This window comes from Notechis scutatus, chromosome Z (genome assembly GCF_049901735.1).
Source record: "Notechis scutatus isolate UNSWTSFEM ecotype Mainland chromosome Z, rNotScu1.2, whole genome shotgun sequence".
Taxonomy (NCBI): domain Eukaryota; kingdom Metazoa; phylum Chordata; class Lepidosauria; order Squamata; family Elapidae; genus Notechis; species Notechis scutatus.
In genome coordinates, this window is record NC_142025.1 from 33,730,267 (window position 1) to 33,750,826 (window position 20,560).

The 20,560-nt window shown below is 33.8% G+C and overlaps 2 protein-coding genes across 16 annotated transcripts in view; one reads left to right on the forward strand and one right to left on the reverse strand.

The window, feature by feature from the left end:
- Nucleotides 1–13,041, forward strand: part of OSBPL3 (oxysterol binding protein like 3) — a 110,816-nt gene extending 97,775 nt beyond the window's left edge. For all 14 annotated transcript variants that reach the window (XM_087945365.1, XM_026673624.2, XM_087945371.1 and 11 more), the window contains 8 exons: nt 711–848; nt 3,205–3,268; nt 4,013–4,091; nt 4,817–4,961; nt 5,049–5,193; nt 9,943–10,069; nt 10,378–10,500; nt 11,442–13,041. In XM_087945365.1, coding sequence (XP_087801491.1) covers nt 711–848; nt 3,205–3,268; nt 4,013–4,091; nt 4,817–4,961; nt 5,049–5,193; nt 9,943–10,069; nt 10,378–10,500; nt 11,442–11,538 — 918 coding nt within the window. In that variant the 3' untranslated portion in view covers nt 11,539–13,041. The remainder of the gene's footprint in view (nt 1–710; nt 849–3,204; nt 3,269–4,012; nt 4,092–4,816; nt 4,962–5,048; nt 5,194–9,942; nt 10,070–10,377; nt 10,501–11,441) is intronic.
- PALS2 (protein associated with LIN7 2, MAGUK p55 family member) overlaps nt 1–20,560 on the reverse strand; it is a 249,156-nt gene that overhangs the window by 121,797 nt on the left and 106,799 nt on the right. The gene's annotated exons all lie outside the window — the stretch shown is intronic.

Here is a 20,560-nt window from a genome sequence, read left to right on the forward strand (position 1 = left end):
ACTGGACACCCATCTTATATAACATACTTTTCATAATAGCACACAGAACAGCAATACACAGAAAAATAAAAACATTTCAAACAACCAAGGTGCCATAACATTCCTATTCCAAATATACTTGTTCTGGGCTCAACAGATGAAGACCAAGGTCATCTTCAGGAAGGTGATGGAAAACCAATACACATATTTCTATTGAATTTTTAAAGAAACTTAATAGTCAGCTTGATTATTAAAATCAAACTTAGCTATGTGCTGGAATTTCAGAGTCAAATAGAAATAAAAATTCAAAATGGATCTTGACTGACTTGAATATACTTACCTGTCAATCCTTCTCATTACACTGAGAACAATGAAAATAGTTGGTCAAATATTATTCCATGAAAGCTGGTTCATACAAAACCTACCTATAGTTTTTTTTTCACATATGTCCATAAAAATAATGGTCATATGTGGGAAAATAATGTTCTTAGAAAGATTGCAATTATTGCCCCTTCAGCTAGGAAAAGAAGTATTTCATCACTGCTCATAGATGCAACTCAAAGAAGGAAAATGTGAAAGCATAACTGCATTCAAGAACATATTAGCTTATAGGAGGTATGGACCTTGGATGTCAATGTGATATTAAAATCTCATTTAAAAAATTAAACAACATTAAGAAAAATCTGCATACCTTTCCATAATCTACTTAATGTTACCAATTGTGTTCTTAGGTTTATGTGGCTGCTTTTGCAGTGTCTGCCTATGCATCTAGCTACTACAGAGCTGGAAGCAAGCCATTCAATCCTGTGCTTGGAGAAACCTATGAACGTATCTGTGAAGATAAGGGTTTCCAATTTTTTTCTGAACAGGTAATGCAATTTTATCAAGACACAGTTTGGAAAAACTTCTAATAATGTAGTTACATGCTTTCTTGGATAACCTATATTGAACAACTACCATTTTTATTTTCTCATTTCCCTTCATATTCCTACAACTTAAATTCAGACTTGCAAAAACCATAACATAGTGTAGTTACACAATAGGATAGACAAAATCTTGGCCCTCAAAGTCTTGCCAGTTTGTAGTATCTGTTGGAGAGCCAATGTTAATTATATAAAAATGAAGCATAGCATTTTTTGACTCAGTAGAGAGTCTGCAGTTCATGAAATTATTGTTGTGGGTCAAGAGAGTTATGAAGACAGCAAGACAGAGAGAGAATTTTGAGGAAAGTTGGAAGAAGTGAAAACGTTACTAATTCTGGTTTGTTATATTCTCCAAAAGTTTTTTGCTTTTTACAGCCAAACAAAGCAAAACCAAAAAGCAAAGATATTTTGGGATTTGCTCTTTTCCCCCTTCCCTATCTGAGTTATAATGAGAACAAAGTTTCTCTAGTTTCTACAACCTTAAGAGTTGCTAGTAGGACACACTCTATATGTAGCTCTTACATGAACATATTTTTCCTAACAGGAAATATTATTCCCATCCCATAGCAAGCTGCTTAAATGCTAAATATTTCATATGAGATTTGCCCTCCAGGTATCCTACTATGTAAAACAATCCAACAGAGAGAGGAGAGTGTCCTTTATGGTTTTGAAACTATGTACAGTAGAATTTTGTAGTCAAGCAGGCTTGTTTTTTATCAGCCATATTGCTTTTTTACATCTAGAACATTTTTAATTGCTCTAATTTTTTTAACATGACAGGGTTGTTAGTTTCTGAGTAATTATTTTTAGAAACAAAATTCCATTCCAGATGTTTGATGTTTATTGTTGTTATTCTGAACTATCCTATGAAGATTTGTACTGAAGAGTGCCGTGTATTTTGGAATTGATTCTGAAAAAGTGGGAAGTTGCAGGAATGTGAATGTAGTAGTCATGAGGAAGAGACAGAGCTGCTTTATAGACAGGAGCAGCCTTTAAGTCTCACCATGTTCCAAAACACTATTCAGTCTTCATCTATATAACTTTAGAAAATGATAAGTTCATTGGAACTCATTGCCAAGCCAGCCTTGGCTTTTTTATAGCATTTCATAGAATGGTTTAAAACATGTAATTTCAGTCCATTTGGAGAATGAAGTCTCACAATGCACATTTTGAAGTGTAAAACTGATGGGTTTTTTGGTGCAAGAGGCAACCTACCCTAGATGTGGGGAAGGTGGGAAAGAAATATTTTGAAGAGATTTTATCTGAAATGGCTTACTGTATGAATGACTCTATTTTTCAATATTATGTGTTTGTACCCCTGAATAGCATTGAAGATGCTTTATGAAATCCATGAAGTCTTGCTCTTCAAGTCTGTCTGATATGCGGAGCTAACTTTTATGTATCTTTGTAGTATTTGCTGACTTGAAATTTAAAGTTTGTTACAATATCAATATTAATATCAATATTAATATTTCTTCAAACAATTATTTAGCATTCTTGAAATTAGATGTTTATATTCCCATGTATATATCGATTTTTTACAAAAAAATAATCAGTAAATTTGCTTAGAAAAGAGAAAAAAATGAAAACCTGGAAATTTTATGAAGACACTTTCTGGCATTTTAATGATTGTACATAAAGGATGCAACATATTCAACTGGGTCCATAAACTCAGTTGCCAAGAGGAAATTGTTTGCATAAAAGTCAGGAATACAAGGAACTAGAAAAATCTTATTGCTGGAAAAGTTTGTAAAAATAAGTTTGAGAACAATATGTATTTGCTTTAACAAAAAATAAACCCTTTTTCCCAAAGTCCATGACTTATCCAGCACTTTGTAACATGGTTTTATACAAATCTTAGAATATTTGAGTATAAATCTTAGCTGTATTTTTTCATTTGTTTTATTTTCCGAACTTACATTTTCCTACAGCTTGAATTTTATTTAATACAGATCTTTTTAATTCACAATTCACCTAATATATACTTTTATATAAAGGATTCAAACATGGTTTCTAGTAAGTCAAATCAAAATTCATTATAGTCTTCTTTTGTTTCCATGGCCCTTTTTCTTCTATCATTTCACTGAATCCTTACCTATTTTATTCAGAAGAAAATGTATCAAACTTTAATTTCCATTATTTGTTTTAATTTTTTAGCACTACTTTATTAATAGTTGGTTTTTATTTTAATAGCTCCCTCTTGTGGGGTATCTTTTCTTCAAAGAAACATGAAGCCATTTCAAAAATAAATATGAGAACAGAAAGTAAATTTAATTGTAACCTTACCTTCCTTTCTTGTTAGGTCAGTCATCACCCAGCTATATCTGCATGTCATGCTGAATCTGATAACTTTATATTTTGGCAAGGTAACTCATTAATTTATATCATCAATTTTTGGAATGCAAGAACAAAGGAGAAAGATGTTTGAGTGGTATTATAATAATTTGAATAATAACCCAACTTTCTATTGAGATTTAGAATGCAGTTTTCCCCTATAACTGTGGAACCTGTTTTGGGATCAGCATGGAAACCTTTCGAAGTGTGATGGAAGTTTCTGAGAAAATAACATTTGCTGTCATGCACCACCCTCCACAAGGAGAATGTCCAAGGGGTTCCACTGTATTCAGCAATGTTACTTTGAAGTCAGATTAGTTTAGGGAAGCAACCTAAGTAAACACATTTGCCCTAGTTGTCATTTCTATATTTTTTAATCCTATTAGTGATGTTGCTTATTTTATTGATAGTAAGTTTGAATGGGATTTTGCACTTTCAGTTTTTACTTGCATTGTAAAATACTGTGACTCAATTTAATAGTATACAGCTTAGAACATAATAAACAAATGTTATTGTCAACAGGATGAATCCCATCATGTTTCCATAATAGTTACATCTATGTTCAGCTCTTCTGAAAACATAAAAATTGGATGTTACCTTATTATGGTTTTGTATGTTTAACAGCACTGTTGTAACCTTAAAGGTTGGATGTTATGATATCATTTTGATAATTTAGGGCTTATAAACTGATCAAAAAAGCTTAACTAAAGACAGAGTGCCATCAAATATTAAGGATTTGTTTAATTTTGTTGTTTATTATTTTTGTTTAATTTCAGATATCAGATGGAAAAATAAATTCTGGGGAAAATCCATTGAAATAGTACCAATTGGCACAACACATGTAATTTTGCCAGGGTAAGTTCTCCAGTAGCAAGCATGACAGTTGGATTGCTAGCAAGATCACATTTTACAACTCAGTTGTTTTTAAGCCTCATTTGTTCACTTTCTTTGGTTTAATAAAATATAAGTTATAGGGATTGAATTTTCCACATAGATTTTCTCATGTTAATAAAATAATATTTTCTGTGACTTGTTTTCTATTAAACAGTTAATGTGAGCTAATTTTGTGACATTTAAATTTTAAGTTTTTTTCCAATTTAGCATTTACTTGAAAACCTATATTCTTGATTGCACAGCCTTATTATAATTGCTTTATGGAGAATTAGTGAAAGAGAAGTATTTTAAAGAACTTTGATTTAGCTGCTTTTTTAGTTCAGCAAGTCAGTATTTAGGAAGTCAGTATTTTTCTCTCAGGAATATTGAATGGTTGGTCACATTGTGCAAAGCCATAATCTGTGTAACCATTTGTTTGTTTGCTTGTTTATTGAATAAACTAATACTGAATGACTTTATACTGTCTAAGTGATAAACATGTATTTTATAAAACATAGTGGTTAGATACAGTATTATATGCTAAGCCATAATGCTATAAAGCACCATATGGTTGAGAATATGTCAAGCAAGCATTATCTCAGTTTCTCTGAAAAGATCAAATCCCAATATTTTGAGTATTTTAGAAAAATACTTTATTGGCTATCTTTTTCTTTCATGATGCACTAATAATTCTTTATTAACTCCAGGTTTAAGGACCATTATGAATGGAATAAAGTAACATCTTGCATTCATAATATTTTAAATGGGCAACGATGGATAGAACACTATGGAGAGATTATAATCAAGAATCTGAATGATGATAGCTGTCACTGCAAACTTACTTTTGTAAAGGTAATTGGGACTTATTTAGTTTTTTACCTTCCTTTTATTTTGTTTTGAACTTTTAACATGATACAGATTTTGCTAACTTTTCTCCAGACTAAATATTGGAATCGCAGTGTTCATGATATTGAAGGCAATGTTTTGGACAAAAATGGAAAAGTAGTACACCGGCTTTTTGGAAAATGGCATGAAAATATTTATTGCGGAACACCATCTTCACCAAATTGCATTTGGAGAGCAAGTTAGTGACTGATGAGCCATTTAATTTTTAAGTTTGATATATTGTTGTTATTTATTATAGATTGTTGCACTGTCAGAAGTTCAGCTGAATTTGGCGTTTTTGTTTATCTAATTAGTCATTTCCAAGGACCTGGGATAGGCAGATGGGGATGTTTGATGGTGTTACCTATATCGTTGCAGGACATAAGCTGATCAAAATAAAGACACCTTTTGCAATTGACTGATAGTGAATTTGTGAAAGCCAGTGGTGTTCAAGTGGTGCTTCAGTTGTTTTGGGATTGCACCCAAGGCACCTACTGGTACTACACTTGCTTGCCTTTGCCATAGTCATTCTATTTGTGTTGCAGATCTTTGTATTTTTTTATATCCTCCTGTTCTTTTTCTTCTATTCTGCTGTCTCTAGATACTGCCATGTCCATTAGCCAGACTTTTTTGTCTTACTGACAATTGTTAAGTCTGGGGTGTTATGTGATAGGTGTCTGTGTGAATTCTAAAGTCCCAAAGCAATTAGTTTATTCATTTTCTATGATTTTCTCTATTTTATGGTCCCAACAGTTCTCGCTTGCAGGCAAATTATATTTCTTGCTGATTTTCCAGTGCACTATTGTTATTATATGTCATGCTGTTGCTTGTAGTCAGTCTGTTTCTTCAGCTTCTTAGCAGAGATAGAATTTGCTATCTGATGCTGTCTTCTCAATTTTGGCTTTGTATGCATTTGTTCTTAAGGCTTGGTCTTGTGCAGCAAGAATTAGCCCCTCTGTCGCTTTCTTCAACTTTCTTACTCTTGGCCATTGCCAGCTCTTATTATCAGTTTTCCCTACTGTTTTTAATGTATTGGCCATGAAATGCTTTGTCTTCCCATGTCCCCATTCTATTTTTCATTTGATCTTTTTTGTGTCCAGTGGTCTCTCATATAGTCAGCAAGCCTTCCTGGTATTCTAGCTTCAGCGCATCTTCTTCACTGTCTTTTGTATTTTCTTCCAATGCACTTTTTTCTTCTTCAAACGTGTCAGTTGTACTTGCAATTTTCCATGTCCACCTCTTTTCTTTGGTAGGTAGAGTCTGACAATGTTACTGCAAGGATGAAGGGCATGATTCATTGTCATTATTTTTCTGGTCTTCCTATCCAAGTTCAGTTTGTGTCCACTATTCCAGCTGTGTATCTAATAACTGGAATTGCCCAGGTGTTGATTGCTTTGATCATATTTCACCGAGTTTGAACTTTAAGATCTTTTTCACTCCCTTGATGTATTCACTTGTATTTTTTTTCTTGACTTTGATGTGCTTGATGCTGTCAACTTGAAGGATGCCCAGTATTTGTAGTGATCTTCTTCATCCAGTCTCTTGATGTTATTTCTGTCTGGCATATTGATTCTTTCCATTTTCACTATTCTTCCACACTTGCTAGTGGGCATGGTGCATTTGTCCAGTCCAAACTCCATTGCAATATGAATAACATTGAGCAGCAACTCTATTTCAAATGTTTTTCCATAAAGTTTTGATTGCCATGAATTATTCAGTATTGTTGACAGAGAAGTCAGTGCAATGATAAACAATAATAGTGATAGTGAATCTCCTTGAAATATTCCTCTCTTAATATTAATCTCCTAGTCTCTCCCCATTGACCTGCAACCATGTCTTCCATTGAGCCACTGATCTGTGCACAAGCTTCTGATGTTTTACTGACTCCTGTTATTTCTAGACATTTGATTATCCAATCATGCGGCAAGAGAATCAAGTGCATTTTTATAGTCAATCCATGCTACATTCAAGTTGGTCTTCCTTCTCTTGAACTTTTCCAGAATCATCTTATCAGTTAGGAGTTCATCTTTTATTCCTCTGATAGTTGGGTGGTTTCCTTTCTGCTGGGGTGTAAAGAGCTTATTTTCAACTAGATGCTGTTGGACTGCATCAGTTACCATACCAGTTAGTAATTTGAAAGTTGTTAAGAGATAATTGGCCTGTAGTTGCCTGGTGCTGTTCCTTTTGCTGTTAATCAGGTAAGTATTTGTAAACAGCAATGGATCAAGCCCAGTACTTCCCAGTCAAACCACAGGCAACTACAATGATCTAATAAATATCGATTTTACAGAAGACATTGTTATGCTGCATCACCTGTAAAGTCATGGAATCAATTATTAACCAAGCCATTATCCTCCACTTAGAGACAAACAACCTACTCTCTAATAAACAATTTGGTTTCAGAAAAAAACTATCCTGTAATCTGCAACTCTTACACTGCAAAAACATATGGACTACACAACTCGATCAGGGCAAAGCAATAGACGCAATCTACATAGACTTCTTTAAAGCCTTTGATTCAGTGGTATACAACAAACTACTACTAAAACTAAAATCTTATGGACACCTACATAACTGGACAGAGGCATTCCTGTCAGACAACAAATGGTCAAAATTGGGAGCGTCCTATCAAATTATGTACCTGTCAACAGTGGTGTCCCCCAAGGCAGTGTTTTAGGACCAACTCTCTTCATACTCTACATAAATGACCTCTGTGATCATATCAAGAGCAACTGCGTTCTCTTCGCTGATGATGTAAAGCTATTCAATACCACAGACAATACTACTCCCCTCCAAAAAGACCTTGACTATGTATCAGAATGGTCAATCAAATGGCAACTTCAAATCTCAACAAATAAATGCTCTGTCTTACATATTGGCAGAAAAAATCAAAAAATAAAATACAAGCTAAATAGTCAAGACTTTGTTGAGGATCCAAACTTTGTCAAGGACCTTGGAGTACTCATCTCTAATGACCTAAGTGCTAGAGCCCACTGTAACTACATAGCCAAAAAGGCATTAAGAGTTGTTAATCTAATCTTATGTAGCTTCTTCTCTGGTAATATCACACTACTAACTAGAACATACAAAACATTTGCTAGACCTATACTCGAATACAGCTCATCAGTCTGGAACCCATATCATGTATCTGATATTAATACAATTGAAAAAATCCAGAAATATTTCACAAGAAGAGTTCTCCTCTCCTCTCCTCATTGCAGAATACCTTATGCCACCAGACTTGAAACTCTAGACCTAGAAAACCTAGAACTATGCCGCCTCCGGTCCGATCTAAATATAGTATATAAAATCATACATTGCAATGTCCTACTTGCAAATGAATACTTCAGCTTCAATCATAACAATACAAGAGCACACAACAGATACAAACTCAAGGTTAACCACACCAAACTTGACTGCAGAAAATACAACTTCAGCAACAGAATGGTCAATGTTTGGAATACTCTACCTGACTGTGGTTTCTTCCCCAAACCCCAAAAACTTTAACCTTAGACTGTCTACTATTGACCTTACCCCCTTCCTAAGAGGCCTGTAGGGGGCGGTGCATAAGTGTATTAATCGTGCCTACCATCCCTCTCCTATTGTTTTTTATTTTTCTTATAAGTATCTATCTCATGTATTCAAAACTATATTTATTCTTATACCTGTATCTGGTAAGCGATTGACAAATCAAATAAATACTAAAAAGTTTTGCTAGATGTTAACCACTCCTTGCACTATGTTGTTAACTGCAACAAGAAGGTATAGACCAGTCAGGTCCTTCAACCAAAAGCCCTGCAGTTCATCTTCACTTGGTGCTGACCAATGCTTCCTTTTCCTTGCTCTTTTCTCTACCATTTCTATTGGTATTACAAGTTATTTCATTACATCTTTTTTCATCTTTATTATTGCAAAATCAGGATGTTCAGGTCTAATAAGTTTAAAATTTCCATGTATCTAGGCAGCCCTTTGGGTATTGCTCCAAGGCTCTTGTTACTATTGGTACAACTATTGATTTCTTTCTCCATAATCTATTATTGTTCCTAATCTAATATTTCATTTTAGCAAATTTCTCTGTAGTACTTTATAATATAGTGCACTGTTAGTTTTATTGAAAATTTTACTAATTAGTAAAAACTGTTTAAATGGAACAAGATTAGAATTGATTGGTTCATTTTCTTAGAATGATATATTTTATAAATGTTAATTTCATAAAGGAAAGAACACTAATATTATCCATATCCAACTTTATAAAACATTATCATAGGAAATAGGATTTTTTGTTCTCAATGTTGTATGAATCCAGCCTGTGTACAGTATACTTAATAGATTTGGATGTTCAGCTATACAAATGGTCTTGGATTATATACATTGTCATTTATTTGTTTTACTGTATTGACAATTCATGCCAGGTTTTTCATGTGTATATATGGCAGCCAGATATTCACACAAGACTCCATTTTGTGCACACTCAAAATTATGACTGACCTACATGACATTCAATTTTCACAAGTGTCTTCGGTGTACAAGTGTCAAAGGAAAAAAAATCAGTACATAAGTAACACTACAATGGCATTAAGACATTAAAACAATATTACTGAATATTTTTACATTTATATTATCATTAAACCTTACACAAATTCAAGAAATCTTAAATATGAAAAAATAGTGTCACTATTTTTAAAAGGGAGTACATCAAAAGCATAAAAGTGCATATAAAATTTATGTTGCTGTTTTAACTGTTGGTGAGAGTAAGACAATTTTAGAATTATTGCAACTAATTTCAGACATAGAATTTTAGAATTTGAAAGCTGAGGTACCAACACAAACACAAAAAAACCCTTTGGCGTTTGTTATATAAGTTTTTTTTTAAAAAACTAAGACTATAATATTTTAATGGGAAAAGGTATAATTTTTACCTAAGAATTTATTATATTTTTCTTTTCAGATCCAATGCCTAAAGACTATGAACAATGGTATGGTTTCACACAGTTTGCATTAGAATTAAATGAATTCGAGCCCATCAGTAGATCACTGTTGCCACCTACTGATACCCGATTTAGGCCAGATCAAAGGTAATTTTTTTAAACAAAAACTACTGTATAAACAAAATACAGAAAGATGTTATTGTCAAGACGTTTTGCTCCTTCAAAGAAAAGATATTTCATTCTAATGGTGGAAAAAGCACTGATGATTTTACCTGTCTCAAAAAAATTTGCAGTTATTGTTTTAATTACTCTTCACTTCTAGAATCATTCTACTGAATTTTCTCATAGCCATTTGTGCCCAATGTATACACAGACCAAAGCAAGACAATATGAGAATTACACAACTTTAGTATATATCAATATTGTTTTCTTCATGTAATATTGCTTTATAATAGGTTCTTAGAAGAAGGAAATATTGAAGGTGCAGAAATACAAAAACAAAGAATTGAAGAGCTGCAGAGAGCACGGAGGAAAGTTCTAGAAGAAAGCAATATAGAACATCATCCTAGATTTTTCAGGTAATTTATAACATGACAGGTTAGTCATGTTGGATTTTTGTTATTGAGTAACAGATAAATAAAATAAAAATTGCTCATTTCTCATAATGTTTTATGGTGAGGACTTCTTTATTGATGTTTTCTGGTTAGAACAGCCTGTAGAAATCAAATAAATATTGTTTTATCTCATAATAAAATGACAAAATTTCAAACAGAAGTATGTCAGAAACAGTATAAAATTCAGATAGTTCTTAACTTATTACCAAAATTGAGCCCAAATGTCTGTTGCTAAGCAACATAGATGTTAAGTGAATTTTACCCCATTTTATGACCTTTCTTTGCCACAGTTGTTAAGTGAATCACCGCAGTTGTTAAGTTAATAACATGATTGTTAAGTGAATCTGACTTCCCCATTGACTTTGCTATCAGGTTGCAAAAGATGGTCACATGATTCTGAGACATAGCAACCATCATAAATATGAATCAGTTGCCAAGCATCTGAATTTTGATCATGTGACCATGTGAATGCTCCAATGGTCATGTGAAAAATAGTCGTAAATCACTTTTTTCAGTGCCATTGTACCTTCAAAACATCACTAAATGACAGTTCACTAAATGAACTGTTGCAAGTCAAGGACTATCTATAAGGAGTAAAGGGGAGAAATTCATGTATTGGAAAAAAATACTTTGTTCCACTCTCTGTTCAGAAATTCATGTGGAGTTTTATTATTTTAATACAAATTTTATATCAAATTTGTACAAATACAAAATACTTTTAAGTCTTTTCCACTGTATGACAGTTCTAAGAAGAGGTTAAAGTAGAATGAAGGGCATTAAAAATGATGAAAAGTTCAGTATCTCCAGTAGTCTAGCTAGACACTCCATTACCTCTGTCTATTAGATAGGAAAATAAAAGCAGATGTATCAGCCACAAACAAAATTGTTTCTTTACTATTTTACAGGAAATCTGCAGATGACTCTTGGGTAAGCAATGGAACTTACCTGGAACTTAGAAAAAACCCTGGATTTTCCATGCTGGATAATCCTGTGTTGTGGTGAAAAAGAATCAAGTGAAGAGGACCTTTAACAATCCTTTTCTGTTTATAAGGAAGGAAATGCTGCATATAATTTTGATCTTATAGACTATTACTTAAGACTTCGGCATGCATATATACTTCAATGTATTTCTCTTCTATTTCAAAATTAATATATTTTCAAATTTACAAAAACTAATTTTCTTTATATATAAATCGATGATTACTGAATGTTATTTTTAAATGGAGACAAAAGAGAGATTAACACTATTTTTCCAAAGGATGATGCAAGTAAGATTTAATGCCTTATATAAAATTGTGTGACAAATATTGAGTCAGCAGCATTTGGCCACACAAAATACAAGCAAATAGCTGACATTGATCCCTCAGCAGGGCAATACCAAAGCTGCTGTTTATTTATTATATCTGTTCTTTTGACTGGACTATTTTTCAACAGATTCAGTACCTTTATATTGTATCTAATGAAAAAAAATATTCCAAGAAATAATCTAAGTGGTAGTAGTATTGGTAATTCTACTGCCTTATAAAACAGATTAAAAACTTTGGGAAGTTCTCTTATGACTTGGTGAAATAAACTGAAAACTGTTGAAGAATTGAAGAGTTTAGTAGAACAGAAGAGATTCCAAGAAAATTGTGTACCAAAGGATGTATATGGATAATGCTGTATAGGAAGCTGCTGCAACTCCTTTGAAAGAGATACTTTAAAAAGCATACAAAGCACTTCTTTAGAGTAATCATGATTTTTTCTTCTTCTCGGCTTCTGTGCCTGGGAAGTTGCTTCAAGCTGCCTTCATATGTGCATAGACGCACAGACATTTTACTTCATATGGATACAGCCATATAAGTCTGGAAAAAAGCATGGCTGCTTGAGTGATTCAGTACTTTCTACACACACACACACACACACACACACACACACCTACCTGAAACAAAGTCTTAAAACTCTACAAATATAGAAAAATACCTCCTCCGTTCAATCCTATTCCTTGATGGTCTCATTATGTTACTAGGCAGACTCCTGTGACTTCCCAGAAGCTCAGGAGATGAAATATATAACCCTGATCTTTCAAAGGTTCCTCTTATCTAATCTAGAACATGGGTAAATTTGACCAAATGAAATAATCTGAGCTAAGTACTGACAGAACTTTTTAGTTTCACTCTGTAGACTTTCCACTTTAAAAAGTAATTAAAACAATATAAAAATCCTTCATTTTAACAATTTGCAAAGTAATTGTGTTAAAAGACAAATGTTTTTCTAATACAATATTTTGGTATTTTCTACCTCTTCTAAACAGTTTGTTTAATATCTTTTTTTTTTTAAGATGACCATCTGCCTTAGATAAACATTTGAAAATATATGACCTTGCTTTAAATCTAGAATTGGGTGATTATTTGTCTTGTAGTAAATGGTTACATGTTTTCCAGTATTTTGGTTTATATTGTAATATGTTCATTAGCAGACTTGGCCAGCATCAGAAATAAACAAAAACAGCATTTTGGAATAAAATTCACAACCTTTTGTTTATTAAATTAATTTTATTTTAGTATCATGCATGATATTCTAAAAAATACTGTCTGGACCCTGACTTTTTGTGTAAGCTTCAACATTTTGCATCCTGCAAACCAAGGAATGATGTTGGCATATAGCGTTGAATACTTTTATTACAAAATATTTGTTACAATTTATAAATATGGATGATAAATCCATTGATTTCAAACAATACACAAAAATACTGCATTACCCCAAACAATTTCTATGGAACACAGCTCAGGTCAATTGTCTCAGCCTTAATATTTGGAGAAAGCAAATAGATTACTTAGTTTGAATCAGGACATTAAGAGAGTGTCGTGCATTAGTGTTTATCTGATCCTAAATTGAAGACTACCAGATCATCATCTGAAACAACCAGCTCATTCTAAAAATTCCATGAGTCCTACATTGATACAGCATTGCAACAATTTCATCAAATCGTTTTCATCATGAAATGGCAAAGCAGGGGATTTACTTCTCTTTTTCCACATTTGCAACACTTTATTTTAGATTCTAAAAATGGCATATACAACAAGTACAGGAGGAGTGCAGTGTTAAGCACATGCTTTAACCTGAGAAATTTGGAACCTTGAGATAGTCATTTCATAGATAATCTGAACTTAGACTTTTGTAATATATTTTCTTTAATTTACATCATTTTTGTATTCTATTCAGCTATGAATTTCACTGTTTGCTTAGTTTTTTTTTATAAATGGAATGAGGAAATTTATTCTATAGAGTCAGAAACAGTGCTTTCCAAGCTCAATTTATGAGAAAACAAGACAGATTTTAAATGATATAATGATAAAATATTAAGAGATCTTATGGCATTTTATTTAGATAGATCCACTGGCTATAGGAGTCGAGCAGAACCAATCAAGCAGCTCATTTACAATAAAATTTATTTGTCAGAAATTCTGGCTTCCTCTGATATGCATTTCTCCAGTAATTTAGCTTCATCACAGAGATGCAGAACTCCAATTGCATACATTGTACTAACAATGGAAAGTATCATATCAGAGCCTATTCTGTCAGTTTTTATGGCAGTCAGTCATGAAAAAATTACTTGGTTGTTAAAAAAATCCAGCTTCTCTAATAGGAATTTTTTTGCCAGAAATCAGCAAAAAAATGTAAATCACAAGACTGCAAGATGCAGCAACTTGTTATAAATGTGAGCTAGCTGCCAAATGCCTAAAGTGAAGTTATGTGACTGCAGAGGAGATACGATAGTCATAAGTGTAAACATTGGACATAAATCATTTTTTCAAAGACTGTCATACCTTTGAACTATCATTAAATGAACAGACATAAATGAAGAACTATATAAGGGTCATTCTTTTAAAATATTTATAGTGGTAAAAAGAACCTAACTAATGCAAATAATTGTTAATATGTTACATCATCACCATAATACCCTATTAGCCCTTCAGGTTTTGCAAAACAAATGTTTAAAACATTGTGGTACAAGGCCATATATGCTGCCTCTGCTCATATTCCTAAATTTCAAATGGTCCAGCTCTGTGCTCTGAATAATCAGGATTTTAATATCAACTTCTAATGTATGTAATTTGTGGGCATCAAAAAGGAGAAAAGTTATCTGAGAATTGAAAAACTCATGCACAAATTCAGTTTCAAACAAATATGTTCCAACTACTTTACTGGCTATAAAGTACAGTAATGGAAAATCCATGTCTCTATAATCTCTTAAGGGCCCGCAGGCCGCACACACATATGCACATGTGGATCAAGGTCATAGGTTGCCTGTCCATGTTGCAATTATAAGTAGCTGCTTTGTTTTTGAGTATGCAAGTTTATCTAAAATTAAAATGTGAAAATATATCTCCACATAATATACAAATACTTGAAACTTATTTGCAAATACAAAATTTGAAAAGGAAAAATTAATTCTAAAACATGAAAAACTGGAATTTTGACTTGATCTTAAAATTATGAGACATTACAATATGAAATTGGAGTTGGATTAGAAATTGGAGAAATGATTCTCAGTTTTCTGAAATTCAGAAATCTTGAAGTAGGACATTTGAGATACGCATTTGGGTACAATAATTTAAAATTCAAATAAATTGATGTTGGAGCATTTCATATTATTGGGACCACTATGAAAAATAAAACCTTAAAAGGCATGACTACTTTCTTAACCAGACTATGAATCTGCAAGCAGCACTTAAGATGTTTGTATGTTCAGTGAGGCTCATTTGGGAGATCTACGCGTGGAAGTAACTAGTTGTCATATTTAAATGTACAAAACTGCAAATTTGAAAAATTAGTTCACTTGAAATTTAGAAATAGTTCAATGTTCCAATACTAAATCAATTTGTAATATTTTAGTCATTGTAGCATTTATTAGATGTACTTTATATCCACTCATTTACCGATATTCCTACATTTGATATTGTTGCCAATTACTTGTGATTGAGTTTGTAGCGGTTATTCCAATCTGTAATAACTATTCCAGACATTATCTAAAATGAATGCTATTAAATAATTGTTTAAACTGAGAAGCTGAATGAAAAACCTAAAACAGCACAATTTTGCAAAAAAAAATATATCAGGCTCTATAAAGTGGTAATGCAAGCTTGATCCTATGCTCAGAGATCATACAATATAGCATGCCAAGATCTAAATGTCTTTCCTTTTTATGCTTGTCCTTTTAGCCAATACTTTTTGAAATCTAGAATACATAGGGATATTCCTATGTTTGCTGCAGAGAGAACCCATCCCCCTGACTCGTATGTCACTATCAACAACCTGGTGCTTGCATGCAACAAGCAGAGAAAAAATTCAGTTCTTCTGAAGCCATTGGAAAGTAGCATTTCCTCCAATTGCACATATACATTGAGAGTAAATGCAATTTCTTATGCATTTTCTACCCTAAATTTTGCTTCTTTATTACAGAAGGTGACTTCATGCTTCCTATCTTCCTGATCATAGTTTAGCTAGCATCAATTCCATTTCTGAAAAGCACGTATTTAAAAAGGTGGAGCAAAAGCAGATTAGATATACAATTCTTATGAATTATTTGAAATTTGTTACTGGAGCGGGGTGTCCTCAGTTTTTCAACTCAGTCTGCAGAGCTATGAGACTAGAGACTATCCATCCTGGATTCTCCCTTCGGCTCAGTGGAGAACACAACTTTGAATCCTAACTTCAAAACCAGTCCAGCAAATAATACATAGTAATATGCAGTATTGGCAGATACCTGCTTCATTTTATTATTATTTTTCTGTGGTATACATGCAGTAGTGTGCTATTCTTTTTTCCAAAATTTCATCAACCTTGCTATGTTGTTTCAGGGCTATTTCATACTAACATTTTTACTTTCTGAAAATAAACAATATATTTTGAACTAAACATACTTAGGAATGCATGAATAGAAGCAAAGATGTAACAGTAGCACTCCACTATAAAATCAATATTCAATGATTTATAAGTATCAAATTCTACACTAAGTTGGTGCAATTTTCGAATCTGAGCACTTGCATTATATTATGGATGGAATGATTTAAATTATTTAAAATGATTTCCACTTTAAACTCTTTGGACTGCAGTGAGAATATTGCATTTCTTTTAAAATGGGATTATTTGGATGGAATAATTCTAACATATCAAACTCATTGGGCTGCACCTTGATTTTATTCAGTTGAACAAGTCTCACTCTAATCTGAAAATTAAGTTAGTCATAACTCAATTATATTGATTTCACTAAATCAACAGGGTAAGTTTGAATTCGTCTTGATAGGAACTCTCAAACTGCACTTACTTAACCACAAAGAGTATCCTGAACAATCTGTGTTCTGAATACAAAATAAAAACTTTCATATTTGGAATGGATGAAATTTTAATATATTGGACATGTAAAAGGTGCTTAATTTTATTTACTTAAATATTTAATATTGTAGAAAATTAAATTACACAATGTAAGCAAATGAAGTGAGATATTCTAATTTGAGTAATATAGTAATGACATTCTTGTACTTGGAATTTTTTTTGACATAAGATTTAAAAGGGCAGCTAGACTTGTGTGAAGAAGGTAGTGTGATAAAATCTGCATCCATTTTAAGACATTATAAAGCAAGCAGAAAAAAAATATATTTTTCAATAGACCACAATCTTAATTAGTTTCTTCCTTAAAAAATTATTTTCAAGTTTTCATTCAGAGTAATAAATCTGTTGTTCTTCTTTCTGTATAATTACATTAATACTTATGTCAATTTCGGTTTTTAAATGTTTCAGAATCTCGTTGTTAGTGTGAAGTATTTATCCGGTTATCTCCTTAATTCTCATATATTCATGCATGCTTGATCCATTTTACTCCAATATTAATTGTTCAAATTAATATCATGCTATGTTGATTTTATATTGGGAGGATGTTAACTTAACCCTGCTGATGGACTATCTTGCGATTAAAAATAATCTCATTAATTGCTGCATTGTGATTTTTTTAAAAGTTGCAGTTATCTTCCAGGTTTTCTTACACAATAAAAGAAATCCTGATCTGACAATAGATTTTATCTCTGTAACCATGTTGTTTATTAATAAATATTTAACATCTCAAGTATTGTGTTGCATCTGATTTAAAAAAAAACATTCAATTCTTGGAAGTATGCTTTCAAGAGAATAGGACAGTTGGAGGTCTGATATAATATGTACATATCATTGTGTTCCCGACAAAAAAATGGTTTAAAGTTGATATAGTATCTACCTACTCTACAAATTAATAAATAAAATACCATGTTATAATACAAATTGAACACTGGTGTAAGAATGTGCAAGGCTTGGTAATCTTATTGGCAAGCATAATTAAGTTGGAACATAGCTCCAATTGAAAACTCAAGTAGAGTTATTTGTTTAAGGTAAGATAAGCAAGCCTTTGATAAGATAATAAAGATAGAACCATAAAAAATAGACTAATTTCTTAGAAAGAATGTTGCTGAAATACTTCTAAGAATCTACAATGTTTTGCTTGATTCTAGTATTACTATTATTTTGTGAAACACCTAAAGAACATTGGCTGTTGGATAATTATTTCAAATTTTGCTTTTACTTCACGGCCTTAAAAAGTGGGCAAATGTAGTCTATAAGTAAATAAGCAAATATAACTAACTAACAACTAAAGCTGGCACATACTAAACTGAATGAATGACAGATCTCAGCATGAACTAGACAGTCTACCCAGTCTATTATGAATACAGAATTCTGCCTTATGTCTTATTAGTATATTTTTATGTGGTTACAATTTTATGTGGCTGTATAAGCTTATATTTCAATATTAATACATACTGATGGCTTCTTTGGTTAGAAAAGATGTCTATATATTTATAGTGGAAAATCCTTATGGATTTTTGATTAAAAATGAACCTGTGATCTATGGTTTTGATGATTAGAGAGAATAATTATAGAAAAAAGAATCATATTCTAGAAGTGGTTCCCAAACTTTTTCAGTCCACCGCCCCCTTGGTGCTACAAACTCATCCTCAGTGCCCCCCCACGCAGGGTTCGGATTCAAATTTCTGGGGGCGTTGCCTAATTTGAGGGTGTGGCTTGCTGATCACACAACTGGGTGGGCATGGCTTGCTGGTCACGTTACTGGATAGATGTGGTTTGGTAATCATGTGACTGGGTGGGTGTGGCCAGGTGACTGGCAAACCAAATACAAGTGGTCCTCACTTAATGGCCAGTTGTTTAGCAAGTGTTCTAATTTATGACTGGCCTTCCCAGAGCTACTTGACCTGTTTTTGGAGTTTTGACAGCCATGCACACATATACACACACACACTCCCTTCCAACCCTGCTGGAGCAGGTCATTGGACTAGAATCGGCAAAGCATCTCTGATTAGATTCTAGTAGTGAATAGAATCTAATCAGAGATGCTTTGCCAATTCTTGTTGATTTTTATTTGTATTTATTTTATTTTGCTGAATTGCAATGTCATGTGTGTCCCTTCTTGTGCACAACATAGAAGCTTTTGTGATTCTTTGCAGCAAAAATTACTGACCTCTGGCTTTGCTCTACTTTTCAAATGTGCTGCCACTGCTGCGTTCTAGGTGCCAGCCCTGCAGGTCCAGCCCATTGAGCCCGCTGCATCGGAGGGACCTACCGAAGCAAGTCCAAGCGGAGCAGTGCACCAAGTCAATGGGGTGAGCCTGAGAGAGGGAAAGAGAGATAGAGAAAAGAAAGAGAGAGAGAGAAGGAAGAAAACAAAAAGGGGAAAGAAAAAAGGGACAGACAAAGAAAGGGGGAGATGGAAGGAAGGGACAGAAAGAAAAAGAAATAAAGAGAGAGAAGGAGAAGAAAGATAATGAGATATTCTAGTCCAATCACCTGCTCCAGCAGGGTTAGAAGGGAGTGTGTGTGTGTGTATTCTTGTAATTTACCAGTATATTTTGGTTTTGCCTTCTTCAGAATTGGCACTGTAATACATTGGGGAAAAGTAATTTTTTATGATGGAGATCTGGTCCAATGGATCCTGTTTAAAGCCTCAAGAAAATGTGAGATGTTCCTGATAGTCTTGACTATGTTTCATCTACAAAACCTTTAATAGAAGCCAAAGACGTTTCAATGTGGAAAAGGGCCTCAGTCTAAATTAGGCCTCATTTCAATCTGATGCATCAGCTCTCTCTCTCTCTCTCCCCCTCCCTCCCTCACAGATTGGCTTTGCTCTACTTTCCCGATGTGCCTGCGGGGCCGTCACTTCGAACATGGATGGCTGGATAGATAGAGAGACAGGTAGGTAGGTAGGTAGGTAGGTAGGTAGGTAGGTAGGTAGATATATTGGTAGATAAATAGGTAGGTAGGTAGGTAGGCAGGCAGGTGGGTAGGCAAGCAGGCAGGAAGACAGACAGACCTTTTGGGTGGATGGATGGATGGATGGATGGATGGATAGATAGATAGATAGATAGATAGATAGATAGATAGATAGATAGATAGATAGATAGATAGATAGATAGATGATAGATGATAGATAGATAGATAGATAGATAGATAGATAGATAGATAGATAGATAGATGATAGATAGATATAGATAGATAGATCTATATTGGTAGGTTGGTAGGTAGGTAGGTAGACAGAAAGGCAGGCAGATAGGTAGGTAGGCAGGAAGGCAGGCAGACAGACCTTTTGGATGGATGGATGGGCGAATGAACAGAATGCGACAGCAGTGACACTTTGGGAAAGCGGTGGTGGCAGCTTTTCCCAACGTGCTGCTGCATTCGAGGTGCCGACTCCAGTGTGGTACAACAGTCAATGGGCCTGCAGGGCCAGCGCCTCAAACGTCCCCCTGTTGCCTCTTAGCGCCCCTCTGCCAGGCCCCTTGGGGATGCTAAGAGGCGGCAGGGAGGTGTTCGAGGCGCCAGCCCTGCAGGCTCATCCATTGGCTTTTGCACCGCTCCGGAGCCAGTGCCTTGAACGCCCCCTGCCACCTCTTAGCGTCCCTCTGCCAGCCCCCTTGGGGATGCTAAGAGGTGGGCAGGGAGT